The sequence below is a fragment of the Cnephaeus nilssonii genome, assembly GCF_951640355.1.
Source record: "Cnephaeus nilssonii genome assembly, chromosome: 7".
Classification (NCBI taxonomy): domain Eukaryota; kingdom Metazoa; phylum Chordata; class Mammalia; order Chiroptera; family Vespertilionidae; genus Cnephaeus; species Cnephaeus nilssonii.
The window spans coordinates 11172425-11194999 of record NC_137078.1 but is presented as its reverse complement, the minus strand read 5'-3'; the positions used below and the strand labels follow the sequence as shown (position 1 = coordinate 11194999).

The 22575-nt window shown below is 44.6% G+C and overlaps 2 protein-coding genes across 2 annotated transcripts in view; one reads left to right on the top strand and one right to left on the bottom strand.

The window, feature by feature from the left end:
• Window positions 1–2091: 2091 nt before the first annotated feature.
• WRNIP1 (WRN helicase interacting protein 1) lies at window positions 2092–22524 on the bottom strand. The gene is made up of 7 exons (XM_079777913.1): window positions 21255–22524; window positions 18893–19084; window positions 17858–18099; window positions 9196–9425; window positions 5131–5286; window positions 3842–3921; window positions 2092–2869 (listed from the first exon to the last, which is right to left on the bottom strand). The coding sequence occupies exons 1-7, from the start codon at window positions 22071–22073 to the stop codon at window positions 2594–2596; spliced, it is 1995 nt and encodes a 664-aa protein (XP_079634039.1). The 5' UTR covers window positions 22074–22524; the 3' UTR covers window positions 2092–2593.
• The window catches only part of MYLK4 (myosin light chain kinase family member 4), a gene marked incomplete at both ends in the record, with an annotated part of 99556 nt that continues 95086 nt past the window's right edge, over window positions 18106–22575 (top strand). Inside the window, one exon of the mRNA XM_079777914.1 lies at window positions 18106–18161. Within this exon, the coding sequence (XP_079634040.1) occupies window positions 18106–18161 (56 nt within the window). The remainder of the gene's footprint in view (window positions 18162–22575) is intronic.

Below are 22575 nucleotides of genomic sequence, written 5' to 3'. Positions count from 1 at the left end.
AGGACCAGAGAGGGAAGAAGAATCCATAGGTGAGAACGTGGGCTCCACATCAGATGGCCTACCTTCTAACCTCAGCGGGCTGGGCGATCCTGAGCAAAGATTAAACCTTTCTGTGCCCCACTGTCCTTACCCTAAAAATGTAAATAGCATTTTGCTTATTAGGTTATTGAGGATTCAAATTAGTCCATGCCAAAGCTGTTACTTGTTACATTCTCAGTAAATGGCAGCCATCATTAAGTCCTCTTTCTCGCACTACATACAACCTATCACCAAATTTTACTGTATCAAACCATGTCTTACAATCTCCACTACCAGCACTCGTCCTCCATCACCTCTCCCTCAATACAGCAAATTCTCATTTCCCATCTCCCACCTCTGCCCTCCCTACCATCTTATCTCGACATGGCAGCAATGGTGACCCTTATAAAATTCAAGTCCCATTGTGGCACTCTTTTGCTAGAAATCATGAGTAAAAGCCAAACATTTTCCCATGAACAAAACGGTTCCATATAATTCAAACCCCCACATCTCCTGACCCCTCTCCCATGACTAGTCTCCTTACTGGACACTGTCTGCCAGGTACCTTCCTCCCAGGGCTTTGTGCTTGTTGCTCCCTCTGCCTGGAATGACCTAGATATCTGAATGGCACACTCATGTTTTCTAATTCTTGACTCAAATAACCACCTTCCTGATGAGGCCTGTCTAGGTTACTCTAATAAAACTGCAACCACACCACCTCCCGACCCTATCGCCATCCTGATTTTTTCCTCCTTAGCACTTAATATTAACTGACATATTAAAATACTATTTATCCTGTTGTTTCATGAGCATAGGATTTGTCTCTTTTGTTCACTGATACATTCCCAACAAGAGTGAACAGCATAAGGCAGGCACTTATTATTGAATTAAAAAGAATCTATCCACCTGGCTGGTATGGCTCAGTGGTTGAGCATGAACTAGAGGCCATGGTTGGATTCCCAGTCAGGGCACATGCCCGAGTTTCAGGTTTGATCCCCAGTATGGCGCATGCAGGAGGCAGCCAATCAATATTCTCTCTCATCATTGATGTTTCTACCCCCCCCTCTCCCTTCCTCTCTGAAACCAATAAAAACATTTAAAAAGAAAAAAGAAACTATCCTAGAACTAGACACGAATTTCCAGATTGAAAGGGCCACTAAATGACCAGTAAAATTACTCCAAACTTTCCAAACATGAGGAACAGAAAGAGGATTCTATAAGCTTGCAGAGGTCATAAAACAGAATGTCATCTAACTTCTCAACAGCAATGTGGGGAAGAGACAGACAACCGACAAATAATTTCTGACCTAGAATTTATTCCCCAATTATCAGATGAGTCTGAAGATTTTGACACTCAAAGTCTAAAAATATTTTGCCTCCCATGCCTTAGAGCTGCTATAAGGATGCGCGTCACCTAAGCAGGGAGGGAAGCACAGGATCCTGCAATCAGAGGTGGTACAGGCCGAACCAAAGGAGATTTCCAGGATGACAGCAAAGGGACAGGGGGTACTAAACACGGCCCGTCCAGACTGCAGAGGGAGGTTCACACCGCACTGCCCTCCAGCCTGGTAAAGGAGCAGGCAGAGGAAGTCCCAGGACACAGCTGGGCAACACTCCAGACAGACGAAGTGGCATGCCCCGGAGGGATCACACCCAGGGCGGAAACAGAACCGATGGGTTACTGATCGGGCCATCTCTGTGGGAATGTGTGCAAAATAGCTATTAAGGAATTTGAAAAGAATTAGCAGTAGATACAAAAAAAACTAAGTTCTCTCTCTATGTCAGACATTTAACTTTAGGAAACACTAAAGTGAAATTCCTATATTATTTAGAAACAGAGCTGCAGGAAGAAATTGGAGGAAGCAGGGAGAAATGGAACAAACAACTGGATTTTTATAAGCAATTTAAAATTATATGTATTCCTTTAAGAAATTAAAATTTTCAAAAAAATACAAAGCTTTTCAATTTCACCTACGATAATTTTTCTTTTAGAGTATTTACCCACAATGCGATGGTAACAAGACGTTGGAACCTAGGCATCCAAGGTGAGAAAAACAGGAGCGAACTGAAGACTACTTTGAAATAGTTTTATTGGCTCATAAGACCTTTGCATATAAAAAAAATACCCCAGAACACTATGCAGTATTAAATCACAATTACATTTTTTTACCAATTAAAACTACCCAGAATATACATTTTTTAAAGGGAAAAAAAATCCTACAGAACTGAATTCTGAAATGACATTATGATTTAAATACTATGACAAAATAGATAATTCCTTATTACATTAATTCATTGCACAAAGCTGCCAGACACTTCCATACGCATAACCATTGCAGAGTGCAAATGAACACAATTCAACATTACACACTTAGCTGAAGTAGCTGTGCCTCCATTTAAGAAACTCTCAAATTTCTGGCACAAAAAGTTGGGCTGTTTTAACTTTTACCAGGAAACCAACTTCACAATCCATTTACTCTCTTTCTGGCCATTCCTATTTAAAAAAAAAAAAAAAAAGGAGGAAAAAAAGAAAGAAAAGAAAGTAACATCCTTCTGCTGTCATAGCCTCAAAGAGTCAGCATCGCCTCTGCTTGAAGAAATCCACTCCTCTCAGTTCTTCGGGCAGGTATTCCTGGTCCACAGGCTCGCTGTACATGGGGTTGTATTTGTAGCCCTTGCCATAGCCCAGGTCCTTCATGAGCCGGGTTGGTGCGTTCCTCAGGTGCAGTGGGACGGGGGGCAGAGGCCCCTGGTGGTTCCGCAGGCAGGCTTTGACATTATTATAGGCGCTGTACACCTCAATAGACTTTGGGGCTCTGGCAAAATAGACTACACACTGGGCTAGAAGCACCTAGATGAAAAGGAAACATTTTGTTATGAAGGTACCAGAAAGTTTGTTTTGCAGAATACTTTATGATGCCTTTAGTTAATTCTGAGAAGATTCACACCACACTTTTATCACTCCTCTTTCTGCCTCTAGTCTGGACAACCACCTATGACAGAAAGAAGAAATTCCTACATGAGGAGAGAGGCTGAATCAGACCTGTGGTTTTCTTTTTTTAAACTGAAGAACCTTTTATTAAATGAAGTTTTTCTTAAAACCCCAATACATAAAACATAACTACGAAGCTGGTGTGTTTGTGGGTGAACTTGCACAGACTTCCTGTTCAGCTTCAACACTTCTGCCCCCAGGAAACTCTGAGCACTTCCTCTGAACCTCAGGCGACTGGAAGCAGTTTGAAACCATGACCTGTCAACACCCAAGATCCCCTCTCTCTCGAGCCTAAGCTTATAAAATGGGAGTTAAATAAGAAGTTCTTCAGTGTGCCCACAAATTAACTAATGGTGAAGGCAGAAGATAAAGGGTGTCCCCTCAAAATGTATACACACTTTGAATGATTATAAAGTCAGTGTTTATTAACATACAGTTCATTTTCAAAATTTAAAAGAATCTATAGAAATGAAGATGCCTGTTTTCAAACTGATGACTGCTGTGGTCCAGGCCCTGATGATAACATTAAGAATAATTTCGTCCAGTATTTGTGTACCCTCAATTTGTTGACTGTTGCTGGTTTTATACTGTAAACTTAATATTTTATGTATCTCCATAAAAAAAGTCTAGTGGCACTTTAGGATAACTTTTCTTTGTTCAAAGATTAGTCTGACTTCACCAATTATTTCAAAGCAGTTAAACCTACAAAGCAGTGAAAATTAAGTGAGTTATCAAGTGCTAAAGTGTGTATACATTTTTTGGGATACCCTATATATGTAAATCCACAAAGGGACACAGTACAAGAGAAAGGAGCTGAGCTGAAGATGTTACCTCACATTCAGGCATGCCTATGAAGTGACAGCCCTGGTAGGCAGCCACTGCTTGTGGTAATGCGGATGGGTCTGCCAGACCTGCACACAGAGAGAAAGGGAGATTAAGTCACAATGCACACCTACCCTGACTGTCTACGTGCTGCCGAGACCTGAGACTGTCACTGCTTATAGACTGCTGACCAAAAAATCCCACTTAGCAGAATGCACAGACTTTTCTCTGATCTCATTAACTTATTCAAGACATAGTTACTGAATGGTTACTGTGTGGTGTCAAAAATTGTTTCCTCAGGGATAAAATCTCCATTCTATCTAGTAGGAAAAATAATACATAAGGAGTGGAGACCATGAAGACAGTCACAAGGATGGATACATTAAAAATAAAAGTTATACCCTCGCTGGTTTGGCTCAGTGAATAGAGCATCAACCCACAGACTGAAGGGTCTGGGTTTGTTTCTGATCAAGGGCACATACCTCAGTTGCAGGCTCAATCCCCAGCTCTGGTTGGGGTGCGTGTGAGAGGCAACCAATCGATGTGTCTCTCTCACATCAATGTTTCTCTCTGTCTCTTCCCCTCCCTTCAACTCTCTCTAAAAAAGAAAAGAAAGTCAATGGAAAAATATCCTTCAGTGAGGATTAACAACAAAAGAAGTAAAATAAAATGAAACCTTTACTAACATCAAGTAAACATTTTTCTGATCTTTTTCTTTAAACAGTGGCCAGAGCCCTAACCGGTTTGGCTCAGTGGATAGAGCGTCAGCCTGCAGACTGAAAGGTCCCAGGTTCGATTCGGTCAAGGGCATGTACCTTGGTTGTGGGCACATCCCCGGTAGGGGGTGTGCAGGAGGCAGCTGATCGATGTTTCTCTCTCATCGATGTTTCTAACTCTCTATCCCTCTCCCTCCCTCTCTGTAAAAAATCAATAAAATATATTAAAAAAATAATAATAACAATAAACAGTGGCCAGAATCTTCCATTTCTATCTCAGAAGCAATCTAATAAAAACCTGAACACTTGACTGGAAAGCAAATTTAAAATATTTCTTAGATTTCAATACTCATGTAATGAAAATCACCACTGAAGAGGGAACAGAATGGTGACTTTAGGAACACAGACACTCAAAAGCTCACACACACAACATCAAGGAATACACCGAGTTCATACTTCACTCTTTTCTTCTTACCTGTCCCACATGGTACAAACACCAACCTACCCTGCCCTCTACCCACCCTCGCTCCACCCACCCTGCCCTCATGGGCTCCAGGCTCTGGGCCCTCCTATCACACTCACCTATGTCTTCACTGGCAAACCTCACCAGCCTTCTTGCCACATACAGCGGGTCCTCTCCTCCTTCGAGCATGCGTGCCAGCCAGTAGAGGGAGGCGCTCGGGTCTGAGCCCCGCATAGACTTATGAAGAGCAGAGATGCAGTTGTAGTGCTCTTCTCCTGGACACCACAGAAAGCACCTGCTCAGTTACTGGCAGAAAGAGGGACTCCTCAGGGCTCAAAGGAGGGTCCACCAAGCCCTATGTTGCTCTTACTGGCTGACTTAGGAAAGCCTAAACTCCCACAGTGCCTAGCAAAGCTGAGGAGCATGTGTGGTCGGCTGTTCCGCACTGCTCAGGGCGAGGGCACATGTCACTAGTGTGGGAGTTGGAGCAGGCCTGTGCAGTAACCTGGGTAGCCCAGCCCGTCAGAGCAGGAGGCTGCCGGACACCTGTGGTTGTTCACACTGAATGGGAGCCCACACTAAGCAAAGGGAGGGACATTCACTGTGAAAGGTGGTCCTCACAGACCTTGGTGGATGTGCCAGAGCCATGAGTGGGAAGAGGGCGACTGCAATGTTCTGGCTTCTGGTGCCTACTGGCAACTGGAGAACTGACCCTGGGCCTGGATGTAGCCCATAAAAAGAAGAGCCAAGTGGCGAGAACAGCTGTTACAGCCCATGTGTTCCTCGGTGTCATGTCCAGTTGCCTTTCTGATATCTGAAGCCCGTGGTCATTGAATCTGGTGTGGAACACATGTGCATGTGGCAGGACCCCAGCACTGACACGGGGGCTAACAGCTCTCAACCCGAAAGCATGCAGCCCTTCTCCCTCACCACTTGGTCTTACCCATTTTTTTAACCCAGGACAACAAATCAGTCAAATGTGCTTTAGGAAAACATATTTAAGAAGAGAAAATTATGGCTAAACATTTACAACTGCACACATTTCACTATTTTCTGACCATCGTCTCTTCCCTAAATTTGAGAAGAGGGCATGCGGCTCCTGAGAGAGAAGTGTTATTCTTATTAGAAACAGTCCTTCCAGATAAGTATCTGGTCTGTGCTCCTCAAGCCAAGGCCAACAAGACCATGACCTACTCTATACAGCATCTGGGCCCAGGGAAGTCCGGGCCACGGACTCTGCTGATAAAGTGACAGCCTTCCGTTGAAGAGCACAGGACGAGAAAGACGGGTGAGGCCGAATGGGGGTTGAGGGGGTGACGGAACCCCTCCCACTTTTCAGAGGAGCACCGAGGCAGATCCATGTCTCAGCAGAGCTGCCAGACCTTTGTGGACAAACTGAGTTGTTGCCTGTCCCAGGGCTTCCTCAACTAGGTCACAGTGGCACGGAGACTGGCTGGAAAAGTGTCCTGGTGAAACCCACATGGTTCTGCCCACCTCCTTCACAGTCCTGGACGCTGGCCCTGTGCTGAGCCCTTCCAGTGCTGAGCCTGGACATGGCAAGGGGCCAGACAGTGCATGACTCATGGACATGGAGAAGGCAGCAGCCACCTCTACTTCACTCCCTGTCAGATGTAAATAAGGAGCTGGCAATGACCCTCCCTGCCACAGAGGTTATTCACTTTCTTATATCTTTACTGAGGGTCAGCAACAAAAGGCAAGATGGTTAAGACCTGGGCTCTGGAGCCAAGCTGCCTGAGTTTGAACACCAAACGTATTAGCTATGTAACTGGGCAAGTGATTGACCCTCTATACCTCCTGGGGTTTCTCATCTGTAAAATGGATATTATAAGACGAGCTAGCTCACAGGGTTGTGAGTATTAAATAATGAATGCCTGGTATGGAGTAAGCACTATAGAAACATGTGTTAGATCATTATTCTATGTTAGCTTCATTTTTGCTTTTAGTATATACTGCTTTATAAATTAAAATTTCATATTATTTATGCAGAACTCTGACTTTAATGCATGGCAAAGAATGTGTTCTCACTTGGAAATTTCTTCATTCTGATACAAAATTATCTGAGCTAGTTATTGGGTCCAACAATAATAGAAGACAGTAAAATAAATAATTAGAATCCTGGGGGTAAGGGTCTTTGTTTCACCCGAGTTAAAAAAGACCCCAGAGTATAAGCCAGAAGACTTCCAGGGCAGTGCTTCAGTCACCCTACTGATGGGGCAGCCTGATGCTCTAGGATCTGAATTGTGGAAGTCTCTGAATACACTGTGGAGCAGACAGACTATACACAGTGATTTGCATGGGGCAGGTTGGGGTGTAAGACTTGTGGACTGTGTGGGTTCTCAAGACGGGGCTCCAGTGGCTTCCATGGCTCCAGCTCTTCCTAGGGCAGCAAAGAGCTATAGAGAAGGTTATCCCCAAGGAGCAGGACCGGAGGACTGGACATGTCTGGCATCCATTGTGTGTGTGTCCATGAGTAGGTACGTGTGAATGTGCATGAGTGACCTGCTCTAGCAGTGAGACTAGTGACTGTGGGGAGGGGCGGACATGGAGGCAGCACCGCCAGTGGGGAAGGACATAGTCCTCCTAACCAGTCAGACCTGGAGTTGAGGATGAATTTAAACACTTGTTTTGTGAATTCAGGCAAGTTTTGCCATCTGTAAAAAGAGGATAATTTTAAGTTATCTCCTAAAGTTATTTTAAGAATTAAAACAATGTATATAAAATACTGAGATTCAATATTAGCTAATGTTATGTTAAATGGTAGCTTTCTGTTTTTTAAGTGACGGACTGATAAAATATGAAAGAACAGTTCTAGTTGGTCTAATCAAAATAAAGTCGCTTTGATGACACCTCCAAGTAGAAAAAAAGACCACTGTTGCTGGGACCCCCAAGAAACAATGGAGAGTCCAGCATGTGGGACTATTTTTACCTCTTAAAATTTTTAATTTTGTTCACATCTCCAATGCGAAATTCTACATCCAGAATGCTTTACTTTTCAGATTTTCCAAGCATTCATGACATTCAAGGCCTTTGGAGACCTTCGGGACATGAGAGAAGTACCTGGTGAGAGGCACATTCACATGAGAAAGTAAAGAGGACTGCTGTTAAAGGCCTCTGATGTGTCCTGCCTGCTTGTCAGCCACCCCATCCCCATTTCACCCTATTGTCCCCACTGGCTGAGGAGCTTCAGTCACTTCCCCAAGGTCACAGGTTGCTCACTCACCAGGAGGCAGTGCCTAGAACCAAAGTCCTTCTTAAACTCCCCCACCCTTCTCAACAAATAAGAAGTCCTCTCCACCATCAAAAGGCATTTGGAAATACTACTAAAGACATGGTGCAGCCTCCATCATCTCTGGAATGTTCAATCATCAGCTCCCTTGCCAGCAGAGCTTTGCAAGGTATGGAAATTCTATTCCTGTTACTGCAACATCCAGAATCGCACAGACACTCAAGCCTGAAACATCCAGGCTAATCTACAGTGCGCTGCCTCACCCACATCTTCTATAAAAAGATACAAATGTGCTGTGCTTATGATATTTAATATTGCCAACTCACGAATTTAATAAGAGCTGGTATCAGAATTGATATCTGTAAATGTGGTTCTACAAAAACAGGTAACTGTACAAAGCAAAATTAAATTTTTCAAAAAGCTATTTCAAAATAAAAGCATCAAGATCCAAATAAAACTTAATGTTTAGTTCAGACACTAGACATTAAAGAATTTTAATTCTCATTAAATAAAATAAGTCACTTATTTCAAGAGTCCTGCTGTTATTTAATGGCATTAAAAATTATCTCAAGAATTACTGTTAATTGAATGTATGGGTTTTAAAAATTCTTGTCTTCTAAAAGGTGCCATCAGCGAATAATGGAGAAATAACTACCTTATAAGATAAGTTTGAAGCCTGCAATTTCAAACCCCAAGAACCCTCTCAGTTTTCATCAGGACAGCATCTGCTCTCTGCAGCTCTCTAGAGAATGCTCAGGAAGCTGGATCTTTGAAATCAGACTCTGAGTGTAAGGTTTAGGTCTATGACCAACCTGGAGATCCCATTGAGAAACACATTCATGCTTTGGACCCAGAAGGTCAGAAGCCTGGAAGTGAGGGTGTGTGCACACAACTTATTTCATTCAAGTTTCACTTTTTCCACACTTCAGTTATTTACCTGCTCGGTCATACAAAATGTGAGACTTCTGGAGGCCTTCCTTCACATCGTTCTCAGTGATCAGAACTCTACTGGGAGAATAGGCTTGCCCACTCTTTTTACAAAACATCTTTCTGGAGCTCAACCTGGCCAGCACCGCCAGCTGCAGTCCATTCAGTCCAATTCGGGCATCCCCATCACTGAGATAAGCCAGAGTGTCTACCGCTTTATCCTCTATGAATACGGAGGGCCTGCAACACAACCAGCGTTAGTTTTGGTCACGCTGATATGACACAACTTTCATTCTATAGCACTTCCTAGCAAACTCTTAGCAAGGTCACTAAAAGCTATCTTATGTTCAAGATTCCTGCTCTATTTTGAACTTACATTGTTAACATGGTTAAATACTGTTGAGACTAAAAACTGACCTGACTTTTGAGTCATGAAGGTAAGTCACTGGATAAGCACATACACAGAAGCATGTATAAAGACACAGAAGTTTTAGAAAGTTGTCGTGGACATGTGGTATCCATGGTTCTATCCTACAGAACAGTGAAAACTACAAAAACACTAGTGCCTCATTATGATGTACAGAAAACATGCTGCACACGCAGGTCACATCCTGACAACATGGGTATGCTCAGACCACTCCCCACACAGGGGAGAGGTGGCAACACATCAGAAAGCTAGTTCTGAAAGGCTCCCGATCACAGCTCAATTCTCTCATTTTACAAAAACCAAACCAGGTATCCAGGTATGCTGGGCAGAGCAGCACCTGGAAGCAGGTCTCTGGGATTCTGGCCTGGGGTGCACTTCCAGGTGGGTATTAATCGCCTTAAGTGTGTAGAGTAGTAGAGGTCAAAAAGATTCTGCCAGGCCCTGACTGGTTTGGCTCAGTGGCTAGAGCGTCGGCCTGCGGACTGAAAGGTCCCAGGTTCGATTCCAGTCAAGGGCATGTACCTTGGTTGCGGGCACATCCCCAGTTGGGGGTGTGTGTGTGTGTGTGCAGGAGGCAGCTGATCAATGTTTCTCTCTCATCGATGTTTCTAAAAGAATAGGGATTCAATATCTGCACAATAATGAATAAACTAATTTTCCCACAATTTTAGAGTAAAACATTTATTTCCTTTTAAATTACAATATAGAAAGTATAGCTCCCCACCACCTCCCAATCTGTTATCTCTTCCACCTAGAGATAACAACAGCTACTATGGCCTTTGTTGAATTTCATTTTTGATCCATCCACCCCTTCAACCATAAACCTTACATCTCATTTAAAACAAAATTGGGATCATACTATGTATAGTTTGCATACTTAACAATTAAATAAATTTTTGAAAAACAATGTACTCAGAACTCTAAATATTACTTTCTTACAAAATGTACATTATATTAAACTAGAGGACCGATGCATGAAGACATGTGCAAGAATGGGCCTTCCTTCCCCTGGCTGCCAGCACCGCCTTCACTCCGGCCGGAGCCGCCTTTTTGCTCCTGCCCAGAGCTGCCTTTCCACCTTCCCACACTGCCCAGAGGCTTGGAGGGGCAGGGGCGGTGTGGAATGCCTGCGTCCTGCCCTAACCCTGGCCACTCAGCGCCTGCATATGCAAATTAACCCGCCATCTTTGTTGGGTTAATTTGCATACTCACTCCTGATTGGCTGGTGGACATCGCGAAGGTACGGTCAATTTGCATCTTGCTCTTTTATTAGTGTAGACTAGAGGCCCGGTGTACAAAATTTGCGCACCACGGGCGGGGGGGTGGTGGTGTCCCTCAGCCTAGCCTGAACCCTCTCCAATCTGGGACATTCCTCTCACAATCCAGGACTGCTGTCTCCCAACTGCTCACCTGCCTGCCTGCCTGATTGCCCCTAACCGCTTTTGCCTGCCAGCCTGATCACCCCCTAACCACTTCTCTGCCAGCCTGATCGACGCCTAACTCCTCCCCTGCTGGCCCGATTGCCCCCAACTGCCCTCCCCTGCTGGCCCGGTCACCCCTAACTTCCCTCCCTTGCCAGCCTGGTCGCCCCTAACTGCCCTCCCTGCCGGCCCGATTGCCCCAACCGCTTGCCTGCTTGCCCCTAAACTACTTCTGCCTGCCAGCCTGATCAACCCCTAACCACTCCCCTGCCAGCCTGATCAATGCCTAACTGCCCTCCCCTGCTGGCCTGGTCGCCCCCAACTGCCCTCCCCTGCTGGCCTGATCGCCCACAACTGCCCTCCCCTGCTGGCCATCTTGTGTCCTCATGGGGGCGGCCATCTTGTGTGTTGGAGTGCCGGTCAATTTGCGTATTACTCTTTTATTAGATAGGACTAGAGGCCCGGTGCATGAATTTGTGCACAGGTGGGGTCCGTACACCCGCCCCGATCCAGGCAGATGGGACCGCAGGCTGAGGGGAGGGGGGGCGATCAGGGGCGGGGCCACTGAGGGGAGGGGCCGCTGGCAGTTGGCCGGCCGGCCCTGCCCCCTGGTCAAATTTCCAGTTGAACGGTTGAGGGGACAATTTGAATATTAGCCTTTTATTATATAGGATTATATAGGATTTTTAAAATAGGGGTAAAAGTCACTTATTGCTGTATTACCTTAACATTAGTATTTTGGTAGAAATCTTTCTATGAATTTGTCCTTTGTATAGAGACAAGAATGCTCGTGGGACAGAGAAAAAATGTGGGGCCTTTAATACTCTAGGATCTACTACCCTGCCCCGTTTCCATGGAGTCCCCATATAGAACCAGTGAGCAGGCCCTTTTACTTATGAGATAAGACAACTCATAGACTGTTTCATAGATTTATAGATAGCACACAGTGAATAAGCCTTTGAGAATGGGCATGTATTGTATGTGGCTGGAAAATAGGATCCTTCCTTCAATTTTTAAACTCTTAACCAAAGTCCAAGTTATTCCATCATTACCTTTGTGAATCAGGGTTGAAGTCTTGGAGAATGAGAGTGCTGCCACAATAAAGCCAGAGCTGAGTGCTTCCACTTAAGCTCCCACTCCATTCCTCCTCCCTTCAATATGAACCACACTCTAAATTTCACCCAACGTTCAAAATGAGTTAGTTTTTTTTAAAAAAAAAACACAAATGAATCTTCCAGAAGTTCTGGTCAAATAATAAAAGCGATTACTGATGGCTCTCACGATGGTCAAACAAATCCCCAATTGAAAATGTGCTACCAAGAACACTGTATAGGATGTTCAAAGGGTTCTACCTAAAAAAAAGGTTGAAATAAATGCTTTGGAAAAGATCATATTTCTAGTTAATAAGACCTAGAAATAAAGACAGCCTACTTTCTCCAACTGAAGCAAAATGCTTTGGACTTAGCAGGAATATGGGAAGCATGCTGTAAAGACAGCTCTTTCCTTTCTTTTTTTCTTTCAGGGTGTGAATCTTTCTGCCCATTGTTTTTCTGGTGAATAACATGGGATCTGAAGGCTTCTATTAAGATGGCTGGATATTTAAGTTGAAGGAGTGAGATTCTAAAAACGTACCTGTTGTTTCATGGCAAAACAAAAGACTCAGTTAAACTCTCTCTAAATTACAAAACAATATTCTGTGAATCTCTTTCACTAAAGCAAAACATTCCATGGATAGGGTAACAACTGTTATGCAGTGGTCCTCTACCAGGAATGTGCATCAGATTACAGAGAACTTTCCCCAAGTACAGCCCGTGTATCTTACCACACATGTACTGATTCTGAACTCTCCAGGGACAGACCCTGAGCACGTCTTGTCAAGATGCAACCCTGGTCAATGTGATGTGTAGATCTGGCTAAGAGGCACTCCTGCTAAATTACAGCTGGAAATCTTGCAGTCCCTAATACTTTACAAATTAATACAATGTTGCCCTTACACAAAGAAACACAAAAAGGTTAGAATATTAATACTAACTAGCAGCAGTTTTAACTTATATTAAATAGTAAGTAACCCTTTTAACTTCATACCCAGACTCCTTTTAACATCTGAGATAGTTTAGTAGTTAAACATGACTTCAAAACCTGGTTCTATTCTCTTCAAGCTGGGTGACAAATGACAAATGTCTTTATAAAAAACAGTAAAAGGGAGTATAATGGTACACAGAGGAGGCCATGTGAAGATGGAGGCAGAGACTGGAGCAATCCTGCCACAAACCAAGGAATGCCACAAGTCACCAGAATTTGAAAGGAAGGACTCTCTCCTAGAGTCTCTGAAGAAAATGTGAACCTGCCAACAGCCTGATTTCAGATTTCAAGCCTCCCTAACTGTGAGAGAAGAAATTTCTATTCTTTTAAGGTACAGTTTGTGGTAATTTGGCACAGCAGCCACAGGAAGAGAATACAAGGTCCCCGAGATCTCTTTCTAGTTGCCAGTGTTTTTATGTCATCATTTAATAATGTATATTAATGTAACATTTTTCTTTATATCAAAACATTTTTAAGAAAAATTATTAAAATCCACAACTCCTTGTGACTTCTATGCTTGTGTTGCTCTACCGTTCAATCTCACAGCCACCTTCTTTTGGGCCACCTCATTTTGGGGCCACCTTGTCTGGGATCTCCTCTCAAGATGATCAGAGAAAAGCCCCCATCTCAAAGTCAAACCAGCACACCTTCCCTCAGGACAGAAGCCACTTCACCTCTTTCAACCAATTCTTGGAACTCTGCCTAGTTAGACAGTAATACGGCAATTACAGACTTCCATATCACTCTCTTCATGTCCACAAACTTATGGGCTATTATCTGGCCTACAAACAACTGATTCTTTATGGGTGTTTTTGAATATGCACGTGTCCTATGATCTGGAATTTACAATCCTTCAAAACAGCAAGTAAACACTAGTTTACCTTCTCATTTTCAACAGTGCAAGCTCATCAGACAATAGACCATGGATTTTTTTCTTGGCCTCCAAAATTAACTCAAAGCACACATAACTTGCTTTACTGTACCAAATGACAAAAATGTTGAGAGAGCAAATACATGAAAACTAATTACTCATACAAACCAAAGGCACTATGGGATAGATAATTCAACATAAATTACCACTTATCTCCATCATTCTCTTCACAACCAAAACACAACTGAGTATACATATAGTACTATTTTGCAGATGTCACACTAAAGCTGGAGGGTGAGAGGGAGGTGATATGCTATTTTTTGGCCGCTCTTCTTTCCTGTTGTCTGGAGTGCAAATATAACAGCTAGATTTCCAGTAACCAGTTACCTTGGGGCTTGAGGTAGAAGCCCTGTGCTCAAATGGTAGAGCAGAAAGATGAGCCCATGTCCCTAAAAATACTGTGAAAGATAACTGGCTAGAAGCTGCATTTTTTATACCTTCAGACTAAATATAGGAGGGAAACAGAAAAAAGAACACTTTCATCTCATGCTAATGAGAATTTATATTATACAGGTATATACTGCATAAGAATTCACAATTCCTCAAGTAAAATCAAGAATGGGCCCAGCCAGCATGGCTCAGTGTTTGAGTGTTGACCTATGAACAAGGCAGTCATGATTCAATTCCCAGTCAGGGCACAAGCCAGGGTTGTGGGCTTGATCCCCAGTGGGGGAAGTGCAGGAGGCAGCCAATCATGATTCTCATCATTGGTGTTTCTATCTCTCCCTCCCTCTCCCTTCCTTTCTGAAATCAACCTACAGTAATAAAAGAGTAAGATGCAAATTGACCGTACTGCAACACCCACCAGCCAATCAGGAGTGAGTATGCAAATTAACCCAACAAAGATGGCAAGTTAATTTGCACACACAGGTGCCAAGCGGCCGGGGGGAGGGTGGGACGCAGGCATTCCGCACCACCCCAGCCGCTCCGGGCCTCTGGGCAGTGTGGGAAGGCGGAAAGGCAGCTCCGGGCAGGAGCGAAAAGGCGGCTCTGGCAGGAGCGAAGGTGGTGCCGGCAGCCAGGGTAAGGAAGGCCCATTCTTGCACGAATCTTCGTGCATCGGGCCTCTAGTCTATATATATAAAAGCCTAAGCAACTGGCCAACTGGTCAGTAACTATGACATGCACTGACCACCAGGGGGCAAATGCTCAATGCAGGAGCTGCCGAGCTGCCGTGACTTGGGTGACACACCCAGAACCAGAGAGGAGGGAGTCTGATTCTGAGGTGTGTCACCCAAGAACCGCCCTCTCACAATCTAGGACCCCGGGGGGGATTTTGGAGAGCCGGTTTCAGCCCGATCTCTGCAGGCCAGGCCGAGGGACCCCACTGGTGAACAAATCCGTGCATCGGGCCTCTAGGAAAAATATATTTTTTTAAAAAAGGATGGTGTAAGCATCAGCTTGATTACTTTCCAGATTTGGTACCTGCTCAGCTCCTCTCATGCACAACCTTAAATAGTCTGGGATTTCTCTGAAAATGTTGTAGATGTTATCTAGGACACCAAAATATAAGAATACAAATGTACTCTCATAGCTTTCCAGAGAGTAATTACTTGGGGTCAAAAGTCTTTTCTTCCCACTAGATTTTAGTGTAACCAAATCTAACTTATGTCTACAATACTGTATATATAGTAAATGTCAGTCAGCAGGGATTTGAAAGTAAAATTTTAACTAAAACTGAAAGAGAACACAATCCACTATTAAGGATCCATGGCAACTGGGGTGGCCAGGTACTTCTATTAGGAACTCACTAGTAATGGAATAATTCTTCCTATGGCCTATGACATCTCCCAACTTAACTTGTCAGAATTTCTAACAAGCAGACCAATAAATTAAGCTTAATAATCTTTAATTTCATTCTGCTTGCTGCTAGTTTGCTTGGACAGTAGCATTAAAGGATTCTTGATAACTGGGCAATGGGGCAATTATCCCTTATGCTGGATTATACAAAAAGCAACAACAACAAAAAAACCCATTAAACTATTTCTCTCATATTAAAAGGTACGATTTATTTATTCATTCACAAACCATTTGTTAAACATATATTATATGTTGTGCTGTGCTGGGTGCTGGGGATATGAACAAGAAGGAAAAGTTCCTGTCCTCCTAGCCTTCTCAGGAAGGTGAAGGATATAAGAAAGTAAACAGAAGAATGAAAAGAAGTCATAGTTAGGATCAATTCTAAATGAGTGGTAATGGAGCAGTAAACGATCTACTGGAGAGAGAAGGTGTTTTCTGACTGGAAGCAATTTTAACAGATTAAGATTCACTGACTTGCCCAGCTGGTGTGGCTTGGTGGTTGCAAACTGACCTATGAACCAGGAGGTCATGGTTCGATTCCCAGGCAGGGCACATGCCCAGGTTGCAGGGCTCGATCCCTAGTAGGGGGCGTGCAGGAGGCAGCCGATCAATGATTCTCTTTCATTATTGATGTTTCTATCTCCCTCTCCCTTCCTCTCTAAAATCAATAAAAAATCGCTTTTTAAAGAAAAGGATCACCGGCTCACTTTTGTATACAGTTCTTAGTTTCACTTGCTCCTCTCAGATTTTAGTGTGCCTGCAAGTGATGTGGGAATCCTGTTAAAACGCAGAAATCCTTTTTAAGATGAGCTCCATGGCTCTTCTGTCCTCATTTCATTAAATATCGGCATGGCAGTGATTGGGAGAGAGAAAAACAAGTGCCCAGCATACAAAGGGCTCCTAAGTCTGAGTACACCTGACTGATACCAGCAGTTCCATAGATCTTCTTGGTCACAATTCTGATGGCTATCCCATCACAACTATACTCTAAAATGATGTGACTTTGTTCCGATTGGGGGTCCTTGGCCACATTTTAGGTCTTTCATGATATATAGCATAATTCCTCTTATATCTGAGACAGGAGCAAATGGGAGAGGCCAGACATATAGAGAGAGACTGTTGAAACCTATACCCTGAGCCTATGTCTTGTACTTAATCCTCACAGAAGAGTGGCTCCAGAACTTGGCCCCAGGGCAGGCATCAGCAGCTGTGGGGTCCCCAGCATGAAGAGGCAGGCATTAGCCTCTCATCACAACAGATTAAGTTCCACTGCAATATTTCAACTGACACATGAATCAGGGACATCTGAAGAATACAGTCTAAAATTAAGAAATGAAAATCTGAAACTGAAGTAATCTAATTGCTTATCCATGATATAGGACCTGTGAATTAAGGACCTCACGTAGCACTCATATACAACTATAGATTACCGAGAGGAAAGGAACAACCTCTAATGTGTCTTTTCAGTTAAAATCACTTTAATTCCATGAAAATGAGTCTGACTTTAGAGAATGCAAAAATCATTCTAAAATGATTTAAGTGATTTTATGGTATCATTTACATTAATTTTTACTTAATATTTTTAAAAGAAGTAAACTGCAAGAAAAAATTGGAATCTGATTATAAATCTCTAAAGAATTATAAATTAAATCTATTCCATAAAAGAAAATAATCAATAAGGCTTCCCATAGTTTTCCAAGACTTAAAAGAAGTGTGCTAGGTAAAGAACCAAATCTCTAAGCACAAAAGCAAACACCCCAAAACTAAAATAATGGGCAAAGCAATGTTAAAGCTCGAATAATTATAGATACAGCCATTATAAACTACAAAACTTCTTAAAAGAAAATATTTGCAGAGATATACTTGCACTCCCTTCTCTTGTTTTCATTACTTGATCAACATTTCTTCTCTGTCCCCACTTTCTCCCTACTGCTGTCCAGCCCTTTCTGGACCCCTGCCAGGGGATTCTCTGGGAGGTGTGTTACTCCAGGATACTGAACAGTCAACTTACTCAGAACTGCTGTTGCTGCTGTGGCTCAGAGGGTCTGTGGGACGGCTGGAATCCAGGACGTGGATGCCCAGTGAGTTGATTGCTCGCATTAAAATAGTCACCATTGCCTCTACTGGAAGCTTCTCAAGAACAATAACCCTACAGCGACTCAGAAGAGCAGCATTGACTTGGAAAGAAGGGTTTTCCGTGGTCGCCCCAATTAGAGTGATTGTCCCACATTCCACGTGAGGAAGGAACGTGTCCTAATCATGGGAGGAAAGCAGAAGACATTGATTCCAGTCAGCGACAACCTGCAGAATCCTATGTAAGTTGGCCAACCATTCCTTCCTTTTCCTAATTTTGATTTCAGGAATAGCAGCTTTATAGTCAATGAATATTGAATATGGATGCAATAGCAAGAGAACACAACTAATGCTTTTTTAAGCCTAAAACACATCTTCTGGAATGCCAATGCCCAAGTCCAGTCTCTTGCTGGTAGAATAACAGCTCAAAGTAGATTTCTACTCTAGTTTCAATATAAATGATTTATTTACTTAGAAAAGTATCTTCTAACCCAAGGCCAAACTGAAATAGCTTAAATATAGCAGCTATGTAATTACAGAAGTCTAAGAGAACACAAAAACAGTATTTCCAAAATCTTCTTCCACTGCAAGTACTCAGGACATATTGTTATTCTTCCTAATAAACATAGTAAATATACATATTTTATATATATTATATATATCAGTGAATATGTAACCACCAGATGCTGCTAATGGGAAATGCCAAGGTGAGTCAATGATCCAATATGAAATCTGTAGTGCTAACATCCAGTTATAACTCTAAGGGTCTACTTAATGATAGAGTCAAATCAGGTAAAAAAGTTTAGCTAAAGAGATGGGTTGGCAACCTGTGCTTCTTTGTAGACAGTTAATAATGATAACAACAGTCGCTAGCATTTGTATAGTGCTTAATGCTTTTCAAAGTGCTCTCACATACTTTATATTCTATTTAATTAATGTTTACAATGACCAAAAGGTAGAAAAGTTAATATACCTGCTGAGATTTATTGAACCGATGAATCTCATCGATAAAAAGTATGGTTTTCCTTTTGAAAAAGCTCTTTTCATTTTGAGCTTGTTTTATGACATCTCGTACATCATTTGTCTTGGCATTTGTTGCAGATAATGTCACAAATCTTATGCTATGTTTCTTGCTGTTGTTGGCTATGATGTGAGCCAACGTGGTCTAGAAAAGATGACACACACAGTTTGAAAAGCTGATCAGACACAGAGAAAAAAGCACCCATGGGTACAAACACAATCAACATAAGCATATACCAAGCAACCTGACCTCTGAAAAATGCTTAGCAGCATAGACACAATCTGAAATACCATAGCACATTATTAGAAATTTAAAAAGTCATGGATCCAACAGGAAAGTAGCTAAACCTTAGGCTAATCCTGATTTTTCCTCCTTTGTACCTAACCCCATTTGATTCCTTTTTTTTGGGGGGTGGGGGGGGGGGGTCTAAGATCTTTGAAATCCTAGTAAAAAGAACAGCTGTTTTGATTTAGTAGAGCCTGGGTGACAGCTGTGATATCTTCCAGCCAAGAAAACATTACTGATGAAGAACTAGGTGTGCAACTGAAGTGCAGGGACCACAGACTCCATCAATTCCACAACTGGAACCTTTTGCAGCTTAGGAGAGGAGAGTTAGCCTTTGCGTTGAGAGACCAATGACAACTAGCTAGCATTTAATATGACTGCATAATACTTCTGAATGTCTACGTTGGAAGGAGGTGAAACAGCACTCTGAGCATGTCAGTACTTACCAGAAAACAATAGAGATCCAAGGAAAATACTGCTCAGTGCCTGGCACTTAAGGGTGCTCTACAAATTTGCATATGCTTATTAACATTATTGTTAGCAATACAGTAGTATGGATGGGGATAAAGCAAAAGAGAAGATTGTTTAACCTGAGAGTCAAATTTGCCCCTAAATGGAAAGGTGGCACTTTAATTTCTAAAAAGTTGTATAGCACCAATAGATTTGAGGCTGCTTCTTCAGCAAATTCCAGCCTATTGGCTCCCAAGCCACATATATATAGGCTTGTGACCAATCACCAACCACTACGTTGAGGAATATAGCCTGTTAAATCTTTTGTCCAGCATCTTCTGAGTTCACCCTACTCATCTCCCTGGGGACTTTTCTTGTCATATGAGACCATCAACAGCTGATCAGCCATTCTCATGATGTTAAGACTCATGGACAATTAATAAAACTGCTACTGCTCAATCCCCTAAGTGGAGTAACAACCCAAATAATGTATTACCACCACCATGGTAATACATTATTTGGGTTACATCTAATTTATACCTGGCCAAAGGGAAAGTGTGACTGCAAACAAGGCAACAAAAGGAACATGCATTTCAGGAACTGGGGTAAAGGGAGATGCGATTAAGTTGTGGGAGATGAAGCTGGAAAGGAAAACTGGAGAAAAATCATAAAAGTTCTGGTGTACTAAGGAGTCTGAACCTGAAAGCTCAGAGCCCCTTTACTCTGAACCTAAATGTTGCCTTTCATTCACTGGTGCTCATTCATCTCCCTCTTCCTATGGATTTTTTTTTTTTTAATCACATATTTAAACACCCCAGCCTACTCTTCCCCCCCCCCCCCCCCCCAGTCTTAACACTCCACTATTTTTCAAGCACTCTTCCAATGACATGTTTTCTAGACACTAATATCCTAACTATCCTCCTTTGGACTTGTGGTAATTCCTAAGAAGGTATACAGAACTGGACACCAAAATACAGCACCGTTTTTTTCTCTAAATACATGGCATTACGAAGGCAGTTATGGAAATTCTAGATGGAAATGACTTGCACAGGGCAAAGTGTTCATACTAGTTTTGTTAAGTAGTTTCAGAGATAAATACAAATCAGCCTGATAAAATTAACAGCTAGATGGAAGGGAAGGAAGCACAATAGGAATTAAAATTTTTAAACACTGATTCCGTATACCTAAAAATGTAACATACTCTGCAATTTGAAGCATGCTGTTTCCTTAAGAATCTGGTCATTAATGTGGTGTTGGAACCCAAAAGTAGGTTAAATCTAACAGTCCATACATTCTTGTAAATTTATGAATTCACCCAATTCTCATTTTGGTGAAAACGACAGAAAACGTGTCTTATGGATCTGGGTGGGTGTGCCTTTTTCACATCCATCACAGCACCTGTGGGGCAGGCCCCGCCCGGGCGCAGACGCTACCTGACGCCCTGCGCTCTTAGGCCTCAAGGTCCAGCCAGAGACGGGCGGTTCTTCGGGGCCGGCCGACGCCGCGGCCCTCTGGCCGTTAGATCCACGCCCGCCGTGGCCCTCCAGGCTCGGAAACTTTCCGGCAAGGCGGCACTCACCTTGCCGCAGCCCGGCGGCCCCCACAGGATGAGCGAGGGGATTTCATTCGTCTCCAGGAGAGACCTGAGCAGCGTCTCCTGCCCCACAGCTCTGCTCTGCCCGATGTAGTCCTGCAGCGTGTCGGGGCGCATCTTGTCGGCCAGCGGCTTGCCCTCCAGCATCTGCCGGATCTCCTCGGCCGCCAGCGCCCTGGAGTGCGCGCGGCCCGCGCCGCTGGCCCCGAAGGCGGCGGCGGCGGCGGCGGCGGCGGCTTCCCAGTGGCCCGGGTCGTCCTCGCCTTCGGCATCCGCGTCCCCATCGCCGTCGCCCACCGCTTCTTCCTCCTCCGGCGCCTCCGCCTCGTCCCAGCTCCGCGGAGACGCGCTCCCCGCCACGGCGGCCGCAGCGGCCGGCCTCTTCCCGGAGCCTTTCCTCGCCGGGCTGCTGGAGCGGGCCACCGGGAAGTCGGGGATGAGGCGGGCGCCGCTGGGCGTGGGCGGCGCATCGTAGCTCTCCCGGCTCTCGGTCTCGCCGCCGTCGTCGCCCTCCTCGCCCTCGCCCTCGCTGCTCTCGGCCGCCGTCGGGGTGGCCGGCTGCTTCAGCGCCGAGCTCTCGGAGAGCCGCCGCCTCTTGGTGCGGGGAGGCGAGAGCCCCTTGGGCCGCTCCCCGGGTCCGTGCGGCCCGGCCGCAGGCTCCGCGTGCCCCGCGGGGTTGAGCAGCAGACAGCGGTCCAGGTGTGAGTTGATGTGCGCGGCGGGCATCATCTGCTGGCACACGGGGCACTGCACCTGGTGCAGCTGCGACAGGAAAGGGTCGTCTTCCGGCCCGCTCACCTCCATGGCGGCTGCTGCCCTCGCTGGCGCGCTCGCAGCGCCCCTACGCACGGCGAGGGCTCGCGATGCCCGCCCCTAGGCCCCACACCGCGCGACCCAGGCTCGGGGAGGCGGCAGGAAGCGAGCCGGCCGGGGGAGGGCGCCGCTCATGCTTCGCGCCCGAAGCTGCCCGGGGCGGCCCGCCCTCAGCCGGCCTCCAGCGGCGTCTCGCGCTTCGCCTCCCGCATCCGTTTTTCCGCCGCTGCAAGCGGGATACGTGTCCCGTTGCCTGTCGGGAATTGTAGTCTGCGCACCCACTTCTGGCCGGCCAGCGAGCCTCCTGTGAGGTCAGCGAGGCCAGAGGACTGCGCGTGCGCACGAGCTAGTGGTGGACAAATGGGCGCCTTTCCGCGCATTGTCGAGGCCCATGATACCTGAGCGGTGTCCCTTGAAACGCCCCTAGGTTGCGCCCTGGAAAGCGGTTTTCCACACCCGGAGCTGAACTGGCGTGTGGGGAGGGCGGAGGGAT

Coding starts and splice junctions, on each gene's coding strand:
- WRNIP1 (XM_079777913.1), bottom strand. CDS start 22,073: ATGGAGGTGAGCGGGCCGGAAGACGACCCTTTCCTGTCGCAGCTGCAC. Junction 9,426..17,857: donor AGCAGCAACAGCAGTTCTGA/GTAAGTTGACTG, acceptor GTTGTGTTGCAG/GCCCTCCGTATTCATAGAGG. Junction 5,287..9,195: donor CATTTTGTATGACCGAGCAG/GTAAATAACTGA, acceptor TGTGGTGTCCAG/GAGAAGAGCACTACAACTGC.